The sequence below is a fragment of the Marmota marmota genome, unplaced genomic scaffold (genome assembly GCF_001458135.2).
Source record: "Marmota marmota marmota unplaced genomic scaffold, marMar, whole genome shotgun sequence".
Lineage (NCBI taxonomy): Eukaryota > Metazoa > Chordata > Mammalia > Rodentia > Sciuridae > Marmota > Marmota marmota.
The window spans coordinates 18252911-18274230 of NW_026000164.1; the positions used below are offsets into that span (position 1 = coordinate 18252911).

At 53.2% G+C, this 21320-nt stretch overlaps 1 protein-coding gene across 4 annotated transcripts in view; it reads left to right on the plus strand.

The window, feature by feature from the left end:
* The window catches only part of Plxna4 (plexin A4), a 427134-nt gene that overhangs the window by 364208 nt on the left and 41606 nt on the right, over nt 1-21320 (plus strand). For all 4 annotated transcript variants that reach the window (XM_048786917.1, XM_048786920.1, XM_048786919.1 and 1 more), the window contains 9 exons: nt 1321-1472; nt 5640-5757; nt 10808-10944; nt 11782-11946; nt 14523-14616; nt 15047-15286; nt 16189-16335; nt 16550-16784; nt 19401-19543. In XM_048786917.1, coding sequence (XP_048642874.1) covers nt 1321-1472; nt 5640-5757; nt 10808-10944; nt 11782-11946; nt 14523-14616; nt 15047-15286; nt 16189-16335; nt 16550-16784; nt 19401-19543 — 1431 coding nt within the window. The remainder of the gene's footprint in view (nt 1-1320; nt 1473-5639; nt 5758-10807; nt 10945-11781; nt 11947-14522; nt 14617-15046; nt 15287-16188; nt 16336-16549; nt 16785-19400; nt 19544-21320) is intronic.

A 21320-nucleotide genomic window follows, 5' to 3' on the forward strand; every position in this document is an offset into this window, starting at 1 on the left:
GGTGTATTGGGGACCCACCATCTGGGCAGGCACTGGGTAAAAACCTAGATGCCCCCACACCCTTCCCCATGTCTACCACCTTCCCCACCCAGAAATGGGCCCGTGTCTCCCAGAAGGCTCTTTTCCCACTCCAGTGGGGACACGCTATGTGAACCATCACACCCGCGTGCAAGCTCGCTCACAGACACGCGTGCTTGCGTGGGGGAGGCACAAGCTGCTGTCCTGTCAAAGCTGCCACTCAGGGACAGCCCAGCCTAGGGTCTTCTGCTTCTCCAACTTCACTCCCGCCCCAAGATGGAGCATCAGTTGAGATCCTTGCTTGGTGGGAACAGGAGAATGTGCAGGAAAGGGCTAGAGGGTCCCACTGTTCTGCTGGGCCATGACCCATACAGGACTCAGAGGCCCCAGAGTGGGAAGGAGTCTGCTCTGGAATATGAAATACAGGAGTCACAGTGGCCCTTGCTAAGTGTACTTTAGCCCCTGCCTCAATGCAGGCCGTTGGTGGTTGAATCCTAACCTTCCATCGTGGGTTTTAACACCAACGATGACGTCATTGGGAAAGCCAGCTGTTTTGCCCAGTGTTCCAGGATAATGTCTAAATTAAACCCATCTCCAAGAGAAACCATGCCAAACCATGAGGGCAAGCAGTGACAAATGCTCCGATGATTCCAGAAAGATGCTGAACTTGGTGTGGTTTTCAACACAGCTATAATCCACAATATGGTGTTGCCAGTAACAAGGCCACCAAACAGTGAAGGTTGTCCCTGCTCCCAGAGACAAGGGTCTGAAGAGGAGGGGCAGGGCATCTAAAGGATGAGAAACCAGACACAAGTAATCCTTGTCTTGAAATAGCAAAAGGAGCCTTGGAACTTTAGGGGGGAGTGAGGGGGGACATCTGGTTATGGCATTTGAGAAGAACCTGCAAAGGTGGGTGAAATGATCCTAGGTGGGATGGCTGATAGGAGGATTTTATTTTCCTTGAGAGTAGAACCAATATCAGAAAATTCTAGAAGCCTTCAGTGCTGATTTTCTGTGAATTACCCAGTGACAGTGCAGTCACTTTCCATCCCCTCCTCTCTTCTGTGGGATGGGAAGATGTACCAGGGACTTTGAACCCAGCTCCTAAGACCATACACAAACCCTGACTGCTTAGTCCAGGGCTCCGGCCCATTGGTAGCCCCAGATCTCAGGTGCCCTGTGGATTGGACCCAACAAGGAATCAGGCACCACTGAGAGAAGAGCTGGTCACACCCCCAGTCCCACAAGCAAGGGAGTGGCGTGCTCTTAGGGCCTTACAATCATTTCTCTTCTTCCCTGCAGATAATTCCAGTGACAGGCCCCCGGGAAGGGGGCACCAAGGTCACCATCCGAGGGGAGAACCTGGGCCTGGAATTCCGGGACATTGCCTCCCATGTCAAAGTGGCCGGCGTGGAGTGCAGCCCCTTGGTGGACGGCTACATCCCTGCAGAACAGTGAGTGAAAGCCACCTGAGGTGTGGGGACAAGCAGGAGGGGAGGGAGGAGCAGTCAGTGCAGACGGAGCACCCCTTGTCCAAAAGGTTTGGAGCCAGAAGTGTTTCAAATTGGGGATTTTTCGTGTTGTGGAATATTTGCCTGTACATAATGGGATATCCTGGGAATGGGACCCATTTCTAAACAGGAAATTTATTTATGTTTTATATATAGCTTACACACAGAGGCTGAAGGTTTATGCGATATTTTACGTAATTTTATGCATGAAACAAATTTCATGGTGTGGAATTTTCTACTTACGGCCTCATCTCAGCAGGTCAAAGCTTTTCAGATATTGGAGCATTTCAGAACTTGGATTTTCAGATTAGGGATGCTGCCTTAGGAACAACCTGTTCATCAATGGACGGTCTCAGACTGTGGTAGAAGAAAAGGAAGACAACCCTAACATTCTAGGGTGTGGGGTAGCTCCCCAACTCCCCACCATCTACAACAGCTAGCTGCCAGACCAGCCCAGCAAACACCACTATGAAGTGTGTACCAGCACAGCGGAATCTGTATGCCACGCCATCTTACTGCGCCTCCTGGAGGGCGACCTTACCACCCATCCTATGTGCATCAGTTATTGTCTCTTGGCGAGGTCCCCCTTAGGTACATCAGTGCAGTTAGCAAATCTGCAGGCTGGGTCTTGCCTGGATTTAGTGATTCCCAACCACCCATGCTGCTTTCTTCAATTCCTCCTGATTTCCATCAGGGGCTTCCCAAGGCGTTCAGAGCAGACGAGATGATTTAACACCCAGTTCTCACCTCCTGGCCTATCCTTGCTCAGTTACCATACAATCTTTCTATGACTCCTACAACTTTCTGAGACCTTCCCAGAACCAAACTGAAGCAAGTTCCTACCAATATATTGTGATTTGGGAAAGTGTCATCTACCCTACTTTGGGTCTACATAACATATCGAAACTGTTTTTATAAAGTCACATGATTAAAATACTCTGATAGTAGTTAGATCCATGGAATAAGATAAAAGACCCAAGAAAAGAATCCTGATATATACAAATTTAGTATGTGATAAAGGTGACATTTCAAACTGGCAAGATCATTCAATAAATGATGCTGATTAACACCCTGGAAAAAGTACAATATCAGGTGCTTATTTCACAGTACACACCAAAATAAATTCCAGATGGATTAAAGAATTAAGCATAAAAATGTAACTGTGAAAGGATTAGAAGAAAATACGGGTGAGAATTTATTTGATTTCAGGAAGGGGAAGATGATCTAAGTATCGCGGCAAAAGAAGACATAGGTTAGGGGATTTGAGTACATAAAACTTTAAAATTGCACATTAAAAATTATTGTAGGCAAAATAAAAATGCAAATGATTAATTAGAAATATGGTATAGTATGTCCTTTCATGATTAAGAGAGTTTTCTTAACATATAAAAAAGTGTTATAAATAAAAAGGCAAATATCAGAAAATTAGCAAAGAACATGTGTGTACTTTTAAGATGTACAAAGAACCCAAAAGCATATGAAATGCACATTAAAACAATGAAAAACAATTGCAAAAGGTCAATATTCATTGTAGATTCAAGGCATAGGAAGTGACAGGCTCATGTAATCCTGGTAGGAGGGTAAATCGGGACACAATTTCTAGAAGGCATTTGGAAATATGGGTCAAAAGTCTTTAGGTTGGCACCACACTTCTAGAGCTTTCCCTAAGTAACCAGACTGCTCTGAGTGGTGCAATTTGCAGGGAAGGGATTGTGTACATATAACACATGCTTTTATGTACTTTCCATATTTTCTTATACCAAGAAGATATTAATTACGTTATCAGGACAGAAAGTTATGTGTTTTTGCCAGACATTTCTTCAGAAGTTCTTTCTAAGAGAAGTATAAAACTTAAAACTTAGAAACTACAAAGTAAAAAAACAACCAATTTAACCAATTTAAACTTTAGTGTGGCCAAAAATATTGGGGAAAAAGGTGAAAAATGACCAACAGCAGAAAATAATTGCAATTTTCATAACAGACAAAAGTTAATACTCTTATTTCAGAAGTTTCTACAAAAGATAACTCAGCTGTAAAAGAGAGAGCTTCAACAGAAACATCCAAGGGAGGCCATGTAAGATCAAAACCAGACAAAAAAAATGTGCAGCCCAAATAGTAATCAGGGACATCAAAATTAAAATGAGATATTTCTTCCCTAGTAGACTGGAAAATTTTTCAAAGGATTGATAATATCTAGCATTGGCTAAAAGAGGGGACCACCAACAGCAGTGTGAATTGGCACAGCTTTTCTGGAGCATCATTTGACTCTACCATCAATGTTTCTTGCATAAACCATTTAACCCAGCAAGCTCCCTCCCGAGAAGCCTGTTCTAATAAATGTATGACACACACAAATGCGGATATAAGTTCACTCATTTTGCAGCATTCTTTGAAGCAGAAGAAAAAAATCAGGATAATTAAATGTCCATCAATAGGAAGAAGGTTACATAAATGATAGTACATCCATACGAAATACCGCAAAGCTGTTAAAAAAATAAAGCGTATCTATGCAGATAGGGACATGAGGGAGAAAGTCTATGCTGTACTGTTGGGTAAAAACAGAGATATATAGAAGAGTGAGCATATTGTGTTTTGCTTTATCCTTAAAAGCATGTTTCTATATATCATATACATATATATGTACATAATTGTATATATGTGTATATATATATATATATATAACTTATGTATATGTGTGTGCATGCATATAAAACATATACATTTACACACAAAGCATATGTAAATGCACATTTCTTGGGGTTCATGCCACATTGGTTCCAATACTCCCTGCAGATACCTGAGTTTGTGGATACTCAACTGCCTTCTGTAAAAAGGCATGGTCTTTGCAACAGGCATCCTCCTTTTTACCTTAAATCTCTTTTAGATTACTTATAGTACCTAAAACAATGGAAATACTATGTAAATAATTGTTCTACTGTATTGTTTAAGGGAAAAGACAAGAAAAAAGTCTGCACATGTTCCATTCAGATGCAATTTTGGGGGGAATATTTTTGATCCACAGTTGGTTGAATCCATAGATGTGGTCCATGGATACAGAGGGCTAACTATACATATTTGGGCAAGCAACATAGTTTTTCTTCTATTTTTGGCGGGGGGTGGGGTGGGTGGGGAGTACTAAGGATTGAACTCAGGCTCTTGACCACTGAACCACCTCCCCAGCCCTATTTTGTGTTTTATGTATTTAGGGACAGGGTCTCACTGAGTTGCTTAGCACCTCGCTTTTGCTGAGGCTGGCTTTGAACTCATGATTCTCATACTGCAGTCTCCTTAGCCACTGGGATTACAGGTGTGTGCCACTGTGCCTGGCCATGACCTAGTTTTTCTGTGCCTCAGTTTCTTCACTTATAAAATGAGGACTGTGTGTGTGTGTGTGTGTGTGTGTGTGTGTATATATATATATGTGTGTGTGTGTGTGTGTGTATGTGTGTGTGTATGTATATGTGTATATATATAATAGATATAAGTATAAATATGCATGTCTCCAAGGATATATATATACACATTATATATACACACATTATATATACATATACACATACACACATATACACACAGACATATATATATGTATATATACTCCCCAACATACACACACACACATCTCTCTGTCCATCCTGGAAGTTGGGTTGACTGGGAGCAGAAAGTTCTTCACTGAGGCAGCCCAAGCACTGGGCCTAGGGAGCTCCCAGATGAGGGCCTGAGAACCTCAGGTCAGCACCAAGCTCTGTGACTGACTTGCAGGGGTCCGTGGGTAGGTCATTGCCCCTCTCTGGGCTCTGCCAGCTCTGTTTCCTAAACTGTTTGGCTAAAACTTTGCCACCACTCTCCAAACCATCGAGTGGCCAGTCATGAATTAAGGGCTAAGTGTCTGGGATCAGAATTACTCAGACCCTCTGCAGGATCCTTCAAAAGGTTTCCCAGTTCCTGAGGGCCAGGAGGAGCCCCTGAAGGGGGCAGCCAGACGACTCCCACTCCCTCCCTGCTGGTCCCTGAGATCCTACTCAAAGTGAGTAGCTCTGCAGGGGCTGCAGGGTCCAGGGTCAGGGCCGGGGGCCTCGTGGCTCATGGGGTCTCTCCTGTCCTCTGCAGGATCGTGTGTGAGATGGGAGAGGCCAAGCCCAGCCAGCACGCGGGCTTCGTGGAGATCTGTGTGGCTGTGTGCCGGCCCGAGTTCATGGCCCGCTCCTCGCAGCTCTATTACTTCATGGTGAGTGCTGCTGGCCACACACATTTCACAACCATCCTGGCTGGGCCCCCTAAAATTCTCCAGAACTCCGGGCATGGTGGGACAAGGGCCCCCCTGCATTCCTGTAGCAATGGAAGCACAGACTTTGATGTCTACAAGACCCAGTCTGAAGTCCAGCTGAGCCTGGTGCCTGGCTCCTGGCACCAGGTCAGCTGCTGGAGCCCTTGGGGTCCCTGGGTCCCTTTGTGGCTGAATGGCTGGGTCACACTGTAGGTGGTACTGTCGGCACATGGCCACTCGGTCTCTTCATTTATAAAATGGGGACAATAATAGCATCTGTGAAGATTGCATCCAATCTTCCTATTCCTTCTAGTATCATTTCCTGGATTATTATCCTCCATGATTGCCACCATGACTGCTGTGCCCTGGCCTTCCCCTGTCCACCCCAGCCCCATTATGCCCAGCCCTCCACCCTCCCTCAAGTCCTTGTGCATGAAGAGTCCTGCCCCCCCCCCCCTCTAGACTGGGCCTTCTGGGGGNNNACTCCCACCTGCACACCCACGCCATCTCCCTCCCCACCCACCCCTGCCCCTCCCGTGGCCTCTCTACAGGTCTCACCGCAGGCCACTCCGGAATCCCCTGCAGCCTGAACCCTCCTGTCCCGGCAAAGGCTGCCTGGCCAGTGGTTTGGGGGGATGCAGGGATGTTTGCAGATCTCTTGGCTTTGTCATTAAGGGGACGGTGGAGACATGAGCACATCACATGCCAGGTCACACACTCCCATCATTTCCCAATCCGAACTTCTCAGGTTAATGACGGTTGGGATTTCCTCAGGATTCGGAGCTGCTTTGGGCAACTGGAAACCTGGGGTGATGGGTTTAATGTCTGGGCACCGAATACTCTGAAGTGCTATGGGGATTCTGCTTTCCCTCCCTCCCTCCTCCTTCCTTCCCTCCTCCCTCCTTCCCATCCTTTCTTCCTTCTCCCCCTCCCTCCTTCTTCCTGGTCCTTCTTCCTTCTCCCTTCACCTGGCAGCCATTTATGACCCTGCACAGTGCCTCTTGCTAGATTTTCTGATTGATACTCGTTTGATTAAGTTAACATTCTGATAATTGGATGGTCCTGGCTACGGGGGCTTCAGAGACACTTGATCCTGGCACAGCCCATCCCCCAGAAGGCCCAGTCTAGATGGGGGGGGGGGCAGGACTCTTCATGCACAAGGACTTGAGGACAAACTCCGATTTGACAGGACAGGACCCCAGATAAAGGTGGCCCAGACGCCCTCCCCGCCTGGCCTGCCACAGCTCTTCCCCAGCCCCTGCTCTGGGAAACCAGCCTCCCTCCTGGACACCAGTGGCTGTCACTCAATACACACAAGTGACACTTGCCAGGTATTGGGCATGAAATGTGGCTCTGACTGCCACCTGGCAGCCAGGAAAGGAGGGAGTGAACCGCTGCAGGCCACGCGAGCCCGGGCTTCCCCTGCCAGTCAGCTGGCCAGATCCTCCCTGCCCTGTGCCCCTTGTCAATGGCCCTGGGATGGCAGAGATGGGACTAGAGCAGCTTCCACCTCTCTCCCTGTTGGCTTTGGACTTCTGCTGCCGGTGCCGTGTGCCTCCTGGGATCTCTCACCTCAGTGACCTGCTCAAAGGACACAGCAGCTATCATGTCCCTGTAGCCCAGACAGGCTGTCATTCCCCATGGACCTGTGTCCTCTGCTCTTGCCTGTTTCTGCTGGTGGCCTGCCCCTGCCAGCCCACACTCTGGGCTGGTCATCTGGTCCAGCTTCATTCCTGACATGACCTCCTTAAATCTTTCCCCTGCCTTTGGTCTGAGCCCATCTTCCCCCATGACAGAGCCTCTTACCCTGGGAGCCGCACCTGGAGGTTGCTCTGCCTGACAGATGCCGTCCTGGTTCCTAGATCTATTTCTCTGCCTGAGCCTCTTCCCTTCCCATCTCCTTTCCTGGTGGCACCAAGCCACCTCGTCCCCCTTTTTCAGAGCCTGCCTGTGTCCCACTCCTTGGCCTCTGAATTTGTAGGCTTGGGCTGGGGAGGCCGCAGCCCCTGCGCTCCCCACTCTCACGGGGTCCTGGGCGTCTCCGGCACAGCCCTCCAGTGGTTCAGCTTCTGGCCAGTGAGCCTGTGCAGGTGAGGCTGGGACCTTTATTTCTTTGCTAACCTGGAGTGCATGGGCACTTCTTCTTCTTTTTTTTTTTTTTTTTAATACCAGGAATTGAACCCAAGTGAGCCACTGAGCCACATCCCAAGCCTTTTTTGTATTTAATTTAGAGTCAGGGTCTCATGGCGTTGCTCAGGGCCTCGCTAAGTTGCTGAGGCTGGCTTCGAACTCAAGATCCTCCTGCCTCAGCCTCCCAAGCCTCTAGGATTGCAGGCAGGTGCCTGGCAGTATGTGGGCACTCCTGACTTGACCATGCTCATTACCTTCCAGACCCTAACCCAGATGCCCTCACCCCTCCTAATTAAGCCAGACAGCAATCAGGACACAAGTGTTCCTTGGTCAAAAAGCTCCCCAGTGGCTCTAAACTGCAGCCCAGGCCGAGGATCTGACCAGGAGGGACCATGTTCATTGAGTAGCTACGATATTTCCTTTTGCTCTCCTCTCTGTCCTAACTCTTATAGAGAGCATGCGTGGTAGACTTCGGAAGTCCCTCCTCCCCTTGCCCCTCAAGCCCAGCCCTGCCTGCAGATTGTCTCTGACCTGGAGCAGGGTGTGGTGGAATCTAGGGCATGAGAGGAAGCCTCAAGGAGGAAGCTGTGGAAAGGCAGGGTTTGTCCAAGGCAGACCTGGTTCCCATGTGACCTTGAGCAGAGGGCTTTCCCGGCACAAGGCTGACATCATGACCAGAAGATGGGACTTGAGGGAGGGAAAGAGAAGGGGAGGAGGAGGAGGAGAGAGGGAGCAGGCCACCAGGAAAGCCAAGAACAACTCCCACAAGACAAATAAAACTAGGCTTGGTCCACTGGATCCTGGGCGCAAAGACGCTGCCACTTTCTATCGGAGGGACTCCTCTGAGGACCTGTCCTGGTGCCACACGTTCCCTTAGTAAGACTTCCAGGGAGGGGGACGGTGCTAGAGGACCAAGCCTTCTGGAGTTGAGTCACGAAGCCCCCTGATGCAAGCTCTGAGGGTTCCAGGGGGGATGAGGTGCCCGGGTCCCCTTGAGTCTCCTCACACCCATGAGAAGGGACACAATCTTTCTCTGTCATGCTTCCAGACACCCCGGGGTTCTCATTGCCTTCTGCTCAGCCAAGTGGCTTGTAGGGAACTCTCAGTGGACCCCTACAGAGGGCCTCTCCTCTGGAGGCCTGGGGCAGCCGGAGAGCCCTTCCCCAGGGGACCTGGTCTGTAGGGACCAGGGGCATGTGAGGGCCACCCTTCTCAGTGCTCTTCCTCAGTTTCCCTGCACAATCGGGGCCAGGCTTTGATGGGTCATTCATGCACTCAAAATGCAAACATAAAGGCCCAGGGCCCTGTCACCAGCCCTGTCCCCGAGGTCTCCAGGCAGGGCATGATCTTCCCTTTTCCCTCTGCCTCCATTCAGGGAGCCAGTGAGGAGGTGGCAAATGATGCCGAATTTGATTTCCCTCCCGTGCAAACCCACCGTGAAATATTTATGAAGCACGACCTGAATAATGAATAGTTTCTCACAACTCTAAACGCGTCTCCATAACAGCCCATCTCCAGCCCCTGAGTAACTCCCCCTCCAGACAGCCCCCAGCAGCGCCACTGCCAGGCGGTGGGGGTGACTCGCTCTGCTCCCTGGGGGGTGCCAACCCCAGGCAGCCAGGGAGGAGGCGTCCCAGCCCAGCCGAACTTCCCTGGCATGTCCTGTGGGCCTAGGACCTCCCCTACCTGGAAGCCAAGTGCACGGACAGACAACCAGATGTGTCTGTCTCCCTCCTTTCCCTCCTTCTCTGGGGAGGCCAGCAGGGCCCCTTTACAGAGAGACCAAGGCCCCACTTGGAAAGGTGGAAGCTACTTCCAGTTACAGAGCAAGAAAACCTTCAGGGGCCTCTTTGTGGCCCAGCCCCCAGATTTTATGACCAGAGAGGTTAAATAGCTTATCTCAACTCACACAGCAGGATCCAGACGGAGCTGAGCAGGAGAGCTCTTTCCACAGCCTCCATCTTTGTCCTTTCAAACCCAGCCTAGGAAGACCGAGGTCAGAAAGGGCCAGGGAGGACCTGGCCTAGGTCAGTGGGTGACCCCAGCACTGGGACAGGGTGCAGGCCAGAGAGTGGCGGGGCATGCTTCCCCAGGGCTCCCCCAGGGTGTCACCAGTTGGAGGCCCCCCTAGGAGAGGCTGCCTGTGCTCAGAGGGACCCAGTGGGTTCCACTTTGGTGTGGAATTCTTGAAGAGGGAGGTGCTTGGGGAAGGGAGAGAGAAATCTTCATTTAAATGCAGATACAGGCCTCTCACCTGGGACTGGGAAAAGTTTTTCCATTAAAATGCTAATGAAAGAACAAACTGCAACTCCAAATCCCCAGCTGTCACGGGCTCCCGTCCCAGCCCCCCTTCCCAGCCCGGCTCCCCAGTCCCTTCCAGCAGGGGGCTGTGGGCAGGCCTTAGAAACTGCTGACCCTTCTCTGTGTCTTTCTCTCATGTCCCATTTCTCTGGCTACTGAATGCTTGGCAGCTCTCTGGAGATGCCTGTGGAAGGGACAAGTCACCTTCCCCAAAGCAACAGAGGCTGCAGTTTGGAGACGTGGTTGGGAACTAGAGCTCTGGAGTTACCTATCGATTATGCTACTTGTTAGCTGTGTAACCTTGGAAAACTTACTTAACATCTCTGAATATAAAGGTAAACACATAAAGAAGCCTGGCACACCACACGACAACTGTAATTATTGCTGTTATTAACGCAGAGATGCAAATTCAGGGTCCCGAACAGTGCCTATTTGTACAAGGATAAGAAGATCAGCTCTCTTAGAGGCCACCATCACCAAAGACTCCCAAAGGCAGCACTGGCAGGCATGGGGCCTTGGGAGGGTCCAGAGCCACCTCCACCACCCGGCTGTGTCTGAGGCCTCATCCTTTCCTACACAGACCCTGACTCTCTCCGACCTTAAGCCCAGCCGGGGGCCCATGTCTGGGGGCACCCAGGTGACCATCACAGGTACCAACCTGAATGCAGGCAGCGATGTGGTGGTGATGTTTGGAAAGCAGCCCTGCCTCTTCCACAGGTAAGCCCCTGGGCCCCAGGGGTGCAGTCAGACAGGTAACCCACCCCCATATCCAGCCCCAGGGAGACTGGGGGTTTCAGGAGAGTGGGGAGGGGCTGCCCAAAGCAGGGACTTCAGGACTAACTCTTGCTCCTTCCTAAGAAAGTGGGTGCTCTCTTTGGGAGAGGTGGCTCAGAGTGTCAGGGATCCCTTTCCTGGACAGCCATCATGCTGCTGCCCACCACTCAGCCTGTGCCCCACGGCATCCCCTCTGCAGAGCCCTGGGCTGCCACAGAGCACAGCTGGGAATCCCTCCCAGGGGCAGTACCCCCCCCTGCTCTGAAGGCAGATATGGCTCCCAAGAGCTGACTGGAGTAGCCTGAGGCTAAGCCTCCCAAAGCAGGTGACTGTCCTTCTTCTGTGTCACACTGGAGCCCAGAAGGGCAGGCTCTTGCTGGGTCAGGTGGCAAGGCAGTACAAAAGGGGCAGGAAGTGCATCTTGGGAAGGACTGTGGAGGTGTCGGTTAGGTGGAGGCAGATGGAGGCAGAGAGGCCAGAGGCCTCCTTTCAGGATGCTGCAGAAGCCACGGGTGCACAGCCAACCAACAGAACCAGCGAGTCAGAGCTAGAGAAGGAGTAAGGTGACACAGGAGAGTCTCCTGAACTGACCTAACAGTATAAAGGGGACAGGGATTCTCACCAGACCCAAGGACAAGGCCTACTGAAAAGTAGGTAAAGCCTGGTCAAGGGGGTTCTCTGTCCCTGGTCCCTGAGCTTCACATGCTAGCGAGCCAGGCTGGCCCAGGACCAGTGTCCCCCTCCACACTCCGTGGCCCAGAGCCCTGCCTCCCCCTCCAGGCGATCCCCGTCCTACATCATCTGCAACACCACGTCTTCCGAGGAGGTTCTGGAGATGGAGGTGACTGTGCAGGTGGACAGGGCCAAGATCCGCCGGGACCTGGTCTTCCAGTACGTGGAGGACCCCACCATCGTGCGCATCGAGCCCGAGTGGAGCATCGTCAGGTAGGAGCCGCCCTGAGCTCCCTTCCTGCCTCTGCGCCTCCGTCTCCCTGGCCCCGGTCTCGGGGGCCCAGGAGGGTTCTGGGGGCCCAGTCCTGCTCTGGGGATTGCTGAACCATCCAAATACCAGCAGATACCAGCAAACGCGCCCACCTTCCTGCAGGGCTCCCTGCACCCTGGGGAGCTACCAGCATTCAGGGCCCAGCTGCAGGCAGCCTTGCCCATCCCTCCTTCCTTCCACTACAGATTCCCGGGCAGAGTGTGGCTCTTGCTCGTTCCTTGCTCTTTCCTAACATCCAACCCTCACGCACGAGGTGGCTGACCCAGGAAGCAGCGATTGGATGCTGTTATAGAAAGGCCCAGGGCAGGGGTCAGGCCCTTCAGCCATTCACCCTGGGCCAGTCGCCCTTCCTGGGTGGGCCTCCACCCCTTGAGGGATTGGCCTGGGGATTTGGAAACTCTGGGTCTTTAGTGTCTTGTGTGGCACATGCCACATCAGAGTGGAGCTGCTGGCAGACACCACACGAGTCTGCTTTTCCAGTCCCGGAGGACACAGAGAGGAGAAGCTCTGCAGAGAGAGCCTTTCTGCAGGGCCCACTGAGGTCCCCCCCCCCGCCCCGAAAGCACTGTAGGGGGTGGGGACAGCAGAGTGGGGAACAGAACAAGGGGGCCTCTGGCCTCAACTTCCTCTCGAGGCAGCTGGGAGAAGGGAATGAAATGCCCCCTGCTCAGTGCGCATCCTTCCCTGCCTGCTCCAGCTAGGAGGGGCCTGGGCTGGAGGGAGGAAGGGAGAGGAAGTGTTCTCCAGGGTTGGGGCAGTGATGAGCCCCATCCAGGGAGCAGTCTCTAAGCCAGGGACCCCCGGGCTCCCTCTGGCTGCCACCTGCTTTTGTGAATACAGTTCTGTGGGACCACGGCTGCTGTGCTGTCTGCAGCAGCTCTCTCACTACAGGGCACGGCCGAGTGAGACCACAGGGGCCGCGTGGCCTGTGGATTCTAGAATATTCTAGCCCTTCCAAAAAGAGCTCACCACCCACTGCCTCAGCCCAAGGAAAGGCAGCTTGGCTGCTGAGCTGTGGCCGTCCCCGCCGTCCCTCTGTAAGGCCCACACTCTGATGCCGTGATCTTGGAGCAGATACAGAAGACAAGGCTCACAGAGAGGGAGCAGCCTGTGAAGGCCAGCAGGGCCTGACCCAGGGCCTGACCCAGGGCCAGCCAGGCTTCCTGCTCACACGGAAGCTCTGCCACTCAGAGGATCCCCAGGTGGCTCTCAGTCAGCTCTTCCTCTTGTCATCGACCCAGAAGTACAAGTGTCCTCCTCCCTGGTGTTCAGCGTCATCCCCACGTCACACCCATATCAGGAGGGAGGCTGGAGACATGTCCTGGGACTGCCAGCAGCTCCCCTGCGGTGACTCGGGTTAAGAAGTCTGAGGATGGGGTTGGGCTCTGCACTAGGCGTGACTTGGCCCTGAGTTCCTCAGGGACGTGATAGGAACATGTGCAGCTGCATGTGGAATTGGTGACTGACAAGACTGGAGAGATGGCTGGACACCAGCCACTCATGTGGACTGCTGCACAGGAGAGGCGTGTGTGTGTGTGTGTGTGTGTGTCTGTCTGTCTGTCTGTCTGTCTGGAAGTTCAGCTGGGCAGATGGATAGATGGGCAGAAATCAATGTGGGGGTGGGAGCTGAGGACCCTAATCCGCTGAGTTCATGCCTAATTAACTTGATAAACCCTGTTTTACACAGGAGGGTTCTTCTCAAAGATGCTCCCACCACTGGGAGTCAGGCTTCCTTGCTCTCCCTTGGGTGGCCCCCAAGAAGGACAGCCAGCAGAGAGCTGTGCCCACCCCTGCCAGCTTCTTGGCCTCCTGGAGATAGTGGCACCTTTCAGAAGCTACCCCCAGATGAATAGCCTAAGTCTTCCCCATCGGTGACCCGGTGCCACCCAGGGTGTAGGAGGCCTGTGTCCCAGGTCATCTCCCGTTTGCATTCCTGGGGGAGGTTTCTGTGCCCTACCGCTGCCCGTCCCAAACCCCAGCCTCCCTGGAGCCTCTGAGGTGGAAAGCTCTGGTGCGATGTCCCGGGGTCGAGTGCAGGGGGCTGTGCTCAGACCCTGGGCCCGGGGGAGGGTCTGAAGGAGGCTGCTGTTGACCAAGGCCGACACAGGGAGGTCCAGGAGTGGGGAGGCCGGAGGAAGAGGCTCTGGGCTGCAGAGAGCCAGCTGGTCAGGTCAGCGTCTTCAGAGAGCCCAGGGGCTGTGCTGTCACCTGAGCCTCCACAGGTGTCCCTGTTCCAAATGAGCTTGGCCGAGGACGTCCAGGCCATCTGGTCATGCCTGTCTTCCCCTGGGCTGCTGAGGAACGTCCTTGCTACCAGGCAGCTTGTCACCCTCACCCCCAAGGACACTGTTGTGCTACCTGATTGCCACTGTTCTTATTGTCATAGCTCCTCCTCTTCCTCCTCCTCCTCCTCCTGCTCCTCATCATCATCGTCCCTCATTATCATCGTCACTGTCACTGGGTGCCATGGCCTTTCCTATACCGGTGACCCACATGCCCCTTTCTTTCTCCCGGGCAGTGGGAACACACCCATCGCTGTCTGGGGGACTCACCTGGACCTCATACAGAACCCCCAGATCCGTGCCAAGCATGGCGGGAAGGAGCACATCAATGTGAGTCTGGGGCTGGGAGGGGCTGCCCCTGGCACGCGGCCTCCCGGAGGTGGGGGCTTCCTTCCCAAGCACGCATGCAGCCCCTGCCCTTACACAGGCACCTACAGCATCCTCCTGGGGTGGCAGGACAGGGGTAGAGGTGAGGGATACAGGCCCGGAGGACCAACCCTCCTGGGAGTTTCGGGGGCTTCCAGCCCTTGCATCCTCTGAACCCACAGCCGCTTCCTGACTTAGAAGGCACCTGAGTCGTTGCCATAGGTGAAGCCAGGACTGGGAGACAGCCACAGAGGGCAACCCTGGATGCTCCAGTGTGGGGTCCTGGCTGCCTCCTCCCAGTCCCCCCGTGTTAGCCCACGCTGCGTGGACAGCTCCCCAGGAGGCCAGGGGCAAGCTTGCCTTGCCTCCCGTCTGTCTCTGGCTCCTCCCACAGATCTGTGAGGTTCTGAATGCCACCGAGATGACCTGCCAGGCCCCAGCCCTCGCCCTGGGTCCCGACCACCAGTCGGACCTCACCGAGAGGCCTGAGGAATTTGGCTTCATCCTGGACAATGTGCAGTCCCTGCTAATCCTCAACAAGACCAACTTCACCTACTATCCCAACCCTGTGTTCGAGGCCTTCGGTCCGTCAGGAATCCTGGAGCTCAAGCCTGGCACCCCCATCATCCTAAAGGTAGAGCTAGGCCTTGGGAGGAAGGAGGCCGCTGCAGGGAGGGAGTGGGATTCAGTCACAGGGAATCGCCGGAAGTCACAGGCTCAGGCCAAATATTGTGACTGGACCCCTTGCAGAGGTTGCTTAAAGTCCGGAACAATCCTTATAGGCTTGATCCATCCAGGGCAGGCAGATCCGCCCAGGTCACTAGATTCAGAGGGTTTTGTCTTCAGAGTCCAGAAACTTGTCAGTCAGGCCCACACTGCATCCTCCTATGAAGCCCTTTGCTAAGCACAGTTGAGTTTCTTTGGAGTATGGATTGTAACTTAATTTTAACTCACATGACAATTTGAATCAATGGGTAGTGATTGACTACAAATCTGTTGAGAAGGATTAGGAATAAGCTGAAAAGAGTACTTTGATTATTGATTTCTCACTGGGAGGAAGGGAGAATGGTAGTGTCCATGCTGTATTCATCTGTTTTCTGTTACTATCACAAAACACTTGAGGCTGAGTACTTACAAAGAAAAGAGATTTATTTAATTCAAACTTTTAGAGACTGAAAGTCCCAATAGCATAGTACTGGCTCCCATGAGGACATCATGCTGGGAGGATGTGGGAGAAGAAGAGATCATGTGGAGGGACAGGAAGCCAGAGGTCAGGGAAGTAATGCTCTCCCTCTAGGCCCCACATCTTAAAGGTCCTACCACCTCTTAACATTGCTGCAACAGGGACCAAGCTTCTGACACATGGACCTTGGGGGGGGACAAACCACCTGCAAAGCACAGTAGGTGCTGTAGATTATTTGGGTTTATCACTAAGGGTGGACTCTCCACCCACTCACCATCATGATGGGGTGTCCGGGTGGCCAGTCAGTGTGGTCCTGACCCTGGGGTGGGAACTGGGGCTTCCTGTGTGTGCAGGGCAAGAACCTGATCCCACCGGTGGCTGGGGGCAACGTGAAGCTGAACTACACCGTGCTGGTTGGGGAGAAGCCGTGCACCGTGACCGTGTCAGATGTGCAGCTGCTCTGCGAGTCCCCCAACCTCATTGGGAGGCACAAAGTGATGGTGAGGCTGGTGGGACCCTTTCCTGAGTGGAGTGGGCCTGAGGGACACAGAGGACAGCGGTCCTGCTATATCTGGGCCAGCAGGGCCTTTCCGAGGGTTCCAATGCTAGCCCTGGGAACTTCCCACCCAGTACCCCATATCCTACTTCCTTCTTCCGTCCCACTTCTCAGCTTCTCCCTCCTGTTCGCTCCCTCTTGCCCCATGTGCCCCGCAGGCCCGCGTCGGCGGCATGGAGTACTCCCCGGGGATGGTGTACATCGCCCCCGACAGCCCGCTCAGCCTGCCGGCCATCGTGAGCATCGCGGTGGCTGGAGGGCTCCTCATCATCTTCATCGTGGCTGTGCTCATCGCTTACAAACGCAAGTCCCGCGAGAGCGACCTCACGCTGAAACGGCTGCAGATGCAGATGGACAACCTGGAGTCCCGCGTGGCTCTGGAGTGCAAGGAAGGTAACTGAATGACCAGAGGCGGGAGCCCGTGCTGGAGGCTGTGTGTGTGTGTGCGCGCGTGGCTGCACCTGCCACTCCTACCCTAGGCCGCAGGCTGGGCAGCAGTGGGAGTGCTGGGGCCAGGCCCCTGCTGCAGAGCCCTGCAGCCAGCTCTGAGCGTATGTTCCAGAGTCCTGCTCTGGTGACCTCGGGGGAGGTAAGGCCACCTCCCAGGCTCAGTCCGGGAAGGGAAGGCTGCAGGGCTGATCTGCCGTTGGGAAGGGAGAGTGTTTCTCAGCTTGTGTTTATAAAAGTCACAAACACCACTACCAAGTGAAATCAGCCACACGAAACCTCGTAACCCCAGGACGTCCTTGCCTGAGTCACCCTGGGAGGACCGATTCCAGCCGGGTCTCTGCGGTCAGTGTGCACGGAGTGGACCTGGCTGTGGACCTGGGCTCCCACAGCACCCACTCCCACCACGGCTGATCTCAATGGGGAACTGGATCCACTCTGTCCCCTCCCTGCGTCCCTCAGCTGACAACCTGGCATCCGCCTTGTGGGACTGTTAATTACTGCCTTTTATTATATTTACGCTGCTTAATTTTTTTTTTCTGTAAAGTACTCTTCCCTCTAATTAGGTGTAGTGATTAGAATCTCTTTTATGTGTGGCAGGCACGAGCCTTTGAATGTTGGAGGCGCTGGGTGACTTGAAGGAAAGCTGCAGACCCATCAAAAGCCCAGTCCCTCCTTCTCCTTGGGGCAGCTGAGGGGAGGGTGAAGCTGGGCTCTACCCGGAAGGTCCCTGGGGAGGGAGGCTCAGCAGGAAGAGGCAAACCCAGCCCAAGAGTAGAGGCTGAGAGGGAGCTGTGGCTTCTGACTTGGGGACAGCTATGCTACCAGGGTGGCAAGAGGGATTCTCCAGGGTGCTGGGGCTGGTGTCATGGAGACCACACAGTCACCCACACCCAAGCTCAGAAGACGCCCAGCCTGGCCCTGCCTGGGCGTGAGCTTTGGATGTGTAAGCACATGCCCGTGGGCACACACACTCCCACTCCCCACCGCTCACTGCTCACACTCAGACACTTAAATTTCCACACGTGCACACATTCCCACCCCCTCCTGCAAACATGCACATGCATGTTCTACCCTCAGGATGGATGAGTGTTTGCCAGGCTTGTGGTGCCTGTGCATGCCAGAGAGGCCTGCTGATTCCCCTGCACACGCGCGCGTACACACACACGACTGCGCACGCACACTCCCAAAGGAGTAAGTTCTGCTTGGCTGCATTAGGGCTTTCTGCCTTCGGGGTCACTGCATGACAGGAACAGTGTCCCTGTAGACAGCAGAGGTGGGAGGTGCAGGAGGAGAGGAGCAATGGAGTGGCCATGGGGACATCCCCCCACCTATCCCAGGTCCTTTGTGTCAAGCCTCGGTTCTCTCCTGGTACCAGGACCCGCTGAGAGCTTTGGGCCTGAGATCTGCAGGAGCAGAGCTCCCCCAAATCAGTAGCAAGGGCAGGACAGGGCCACACCCACAGCTCCGGAGGTGCCTAGTGATGTTCTTGTATCACAGCCCGCGGGGCACTGGGCTTGCTTTTCAAGGGCCCTAGAGACACGCTGGGCTGTGAATCCCTTCTGAGCCCACAAAGTATTTTTTTTTCCTGTTCCTTAAATGTACACAAATAGAAATTTTGGTTAGTCAATGTCCCTGGCTGTTCTTCTATGCCAACATGTGTTACTTCATCCTGGATGTGTGTGTGTGTAAGTGTGTGTGTGTAAGTGTGTGTGTGTAAGTGTGTGTGTAAGTGTGTGTGTGTGGGGGGGGGGTATGTGTGCATGCACCAAAGAGAAAGTTGGAGGAGCGGGAAGCTCCTCACTTAAGTGCCTCTGGTGGCAGAGGGTGACCCCAGAAGAGGATGTAGTGGCAGCTTTGGTGCTGTGTAACAGAGTTTTCTGGGAGTCTGCTGGGGTCTGGCAACTCTGTCCATCTGGAGGCCCGAGCTACCTCCACAGGCAGCAGGACCCACCCTGGGATCAGAACTCATCCCGGTAGCACACCCTTGAAGCAGGAAGGACAGGGCACGCCGCTGCGTATCCACAGGGAAGGAGCAGACTAGCACGGCAGTCCCTCCTTGGGAGCCTTGTTTTGAAGTTTGATGATCCCAGTGAACTGCCTGGTTCAGAGCGGGGCCCTCAAAACTTTTTCCTTTATCAGAAGAAATTGTTCTTTAATTTCCTGAGGAAGCCCCGTACAAAACACAGCACAGGAACAGACGGCCAAGGTGCCCTCTCCATTCTCTCCCCTCTCTCCCCTCCCCCCACCCGCCACCCCCAGCCCATTTTGCAAAGCAGAGCCCTTCATCTCGGGGTGGGAGGGGTGTTCCCTAGCCCCGGCACAGGTCTGCAGGCCGCCTTGCCACCACCCCCTGCCATTCCTAAGGGATGCAGCTCCCTGTGCACATTCTCCCAGTGCACCTCCCCCCATTCTGATGCCACCAATCCCCGTCCTGCTCACCCCATCCTGCTCATCCCTTGCTCCCATCTCCTCGGGGCCTGGGAGAGGCCCTGAGCAATCCTAGCTCAGGTAACTCTTGGCCACCCCATCCATGCTCTCGCGGGATTCTCTCCTTGCCAGCTTTTGCCGAGTTGCAGACAGACATCCATGAGTTGACCAGTGACCTGGATGGGGCTGGGATCCCCTTCCTGGACTACAGGACCTACACCATGCGAGTGCTGTTCCCAGGAATTGAAGACCACCCTGTGCTCCGGGACCTCGAGGTAAGAGGTGGTGGCCAGGGCTGGTGTGAGAGCAGGACAGCGTGTTGGCAGCCTGCAAGTCCAGCCCCCTCGTTTGGAGATGAGAAAGCTGAGATCAGGGAGGGGAGGTACCTTTTCTGGGGTCCTCCAGCTTGTGGGCACCAACTGGGCCCTCTGGAGGAGATGAAGCCAGGCCAAGGGAACCTCAGAGCAGGTGTGAATAGTGCTTAGGGTCCTAGGGAGTCATGAGCCCTTGGGGAGTTGAATGGACATTAAGGACTCTCTCCCCAGAAAAACAGAACCTGTATAGAGAAACAAGAAACAAGAAACCTGGCTGATAAGTTGAGGGCGTTCATGAACCCCTGTTTAAGAAACCACAATATAAAGGATTTTTATCACTTAGTGGGTGCTCCATAAATGTATAAGGAATTTCACCACTTGGTGCTTAGTTGGGAAAGATAAATGATGTGTAAAGAAGGGAGGGGAAAGTGAATGATAAAATCCTAGCCATCTTTCTACCAGCGGGGACCTCGTCTTCTGAACACTTTATCCCACTTACTGTCTAGCGTGGTATCTGGCTTATGCATATATTCATATTATGCTTTGTTCCAAAAGGGCTTGGGAATGGCTTATAAAGATAAATACAAGAGAAAACTGAAAAATATAAATGAGGAAACCAGGGCATAATCATAATCCTAAGGAATGATCACTGTTAGTTGGATGTTAGTAAGTCCGCATACAGCTTCAAGAGCTTTGCATAGATCCATTCATTTAACCACCCAGAAACCCTCCGAGTGGGTGAGCCCACTTCACAGGTGACAAAACTAAGGGAACAGGGAAAGCCAGTGGTTGTCTGGAGCCATGCAGCTCCTGGGACGGAGGCAGGGGTTGAGTCTGGGCAGTTAGACTCCAGCAGGCTCATTCCCTGTCCCAAGCCTGGGCACTTGACCTTGAGAATGCTACCACAGTAACCTGCCTGGGACCTCTGGATACTTAACTAGGATTGAAGAGAAATCTGCAGCCAAAGCCACAGTGGGAAAGAGATGAACTCCAAGATGGACAGGGTCCTTAAAATAAAAATGGACCCTTTTCTTGGGGTTTAGGAGACGTTGCCAATATTGGTGCCTGAGGAGTGTCACTTGGGCTCTACAAGGGTTGTGGCAGGCAGTGACTTTGCAGCACTGGCACTTTCACTGCCACGCTTGTGGCACACACTTTTTTCCACGCTGCTTGTTCAATGGAGCACGTGTGTGTTTCTACAGTGAGGCTGTGGGTGTTGGTGTCTAGGGGGGCTCCCGTTGGCTCCTCACCATGAGGCATTTGTAGAGGATATAGGCAGTGGGCGCTCTGTCCTCACTGGTGATGTACCTTTTCTGTCCACATGTGTTTATGCATGGATTTACACGTGAATCATCTATCACATAAAAAGGCCAGGTGTCTCAAGACGTCTGTGTCCACAGCAGCCCTGGCCTGGCTCCTGGGCTGGGCTCCTTTCTCTTTCCCTCTCATCTCTTCCTGCCTTTCCCCTTTCCTTCAGCCTCTCCTTTATTTGCATCAAGACACCAGGCTTCTTGGGGCACTGAGGTGTAGGCAAGTTCTAGTTAAAGTGGGAAATGGGAGCAAGGCACAGTGGTAACACGCCTGTAATTCCAGCTCCTCCCAAAGCTGAGGCAGGAGGAGTACAAGTTCAAGGTCAACCTGGGCAATTTAGTGAGACACTGCCTCAAAATAAAAAAATAAAAAGGGTTGTGTGTGGAGCTCAGTGGGAGAGCACTTCCCTGGCATGAGCAAGGCCCTG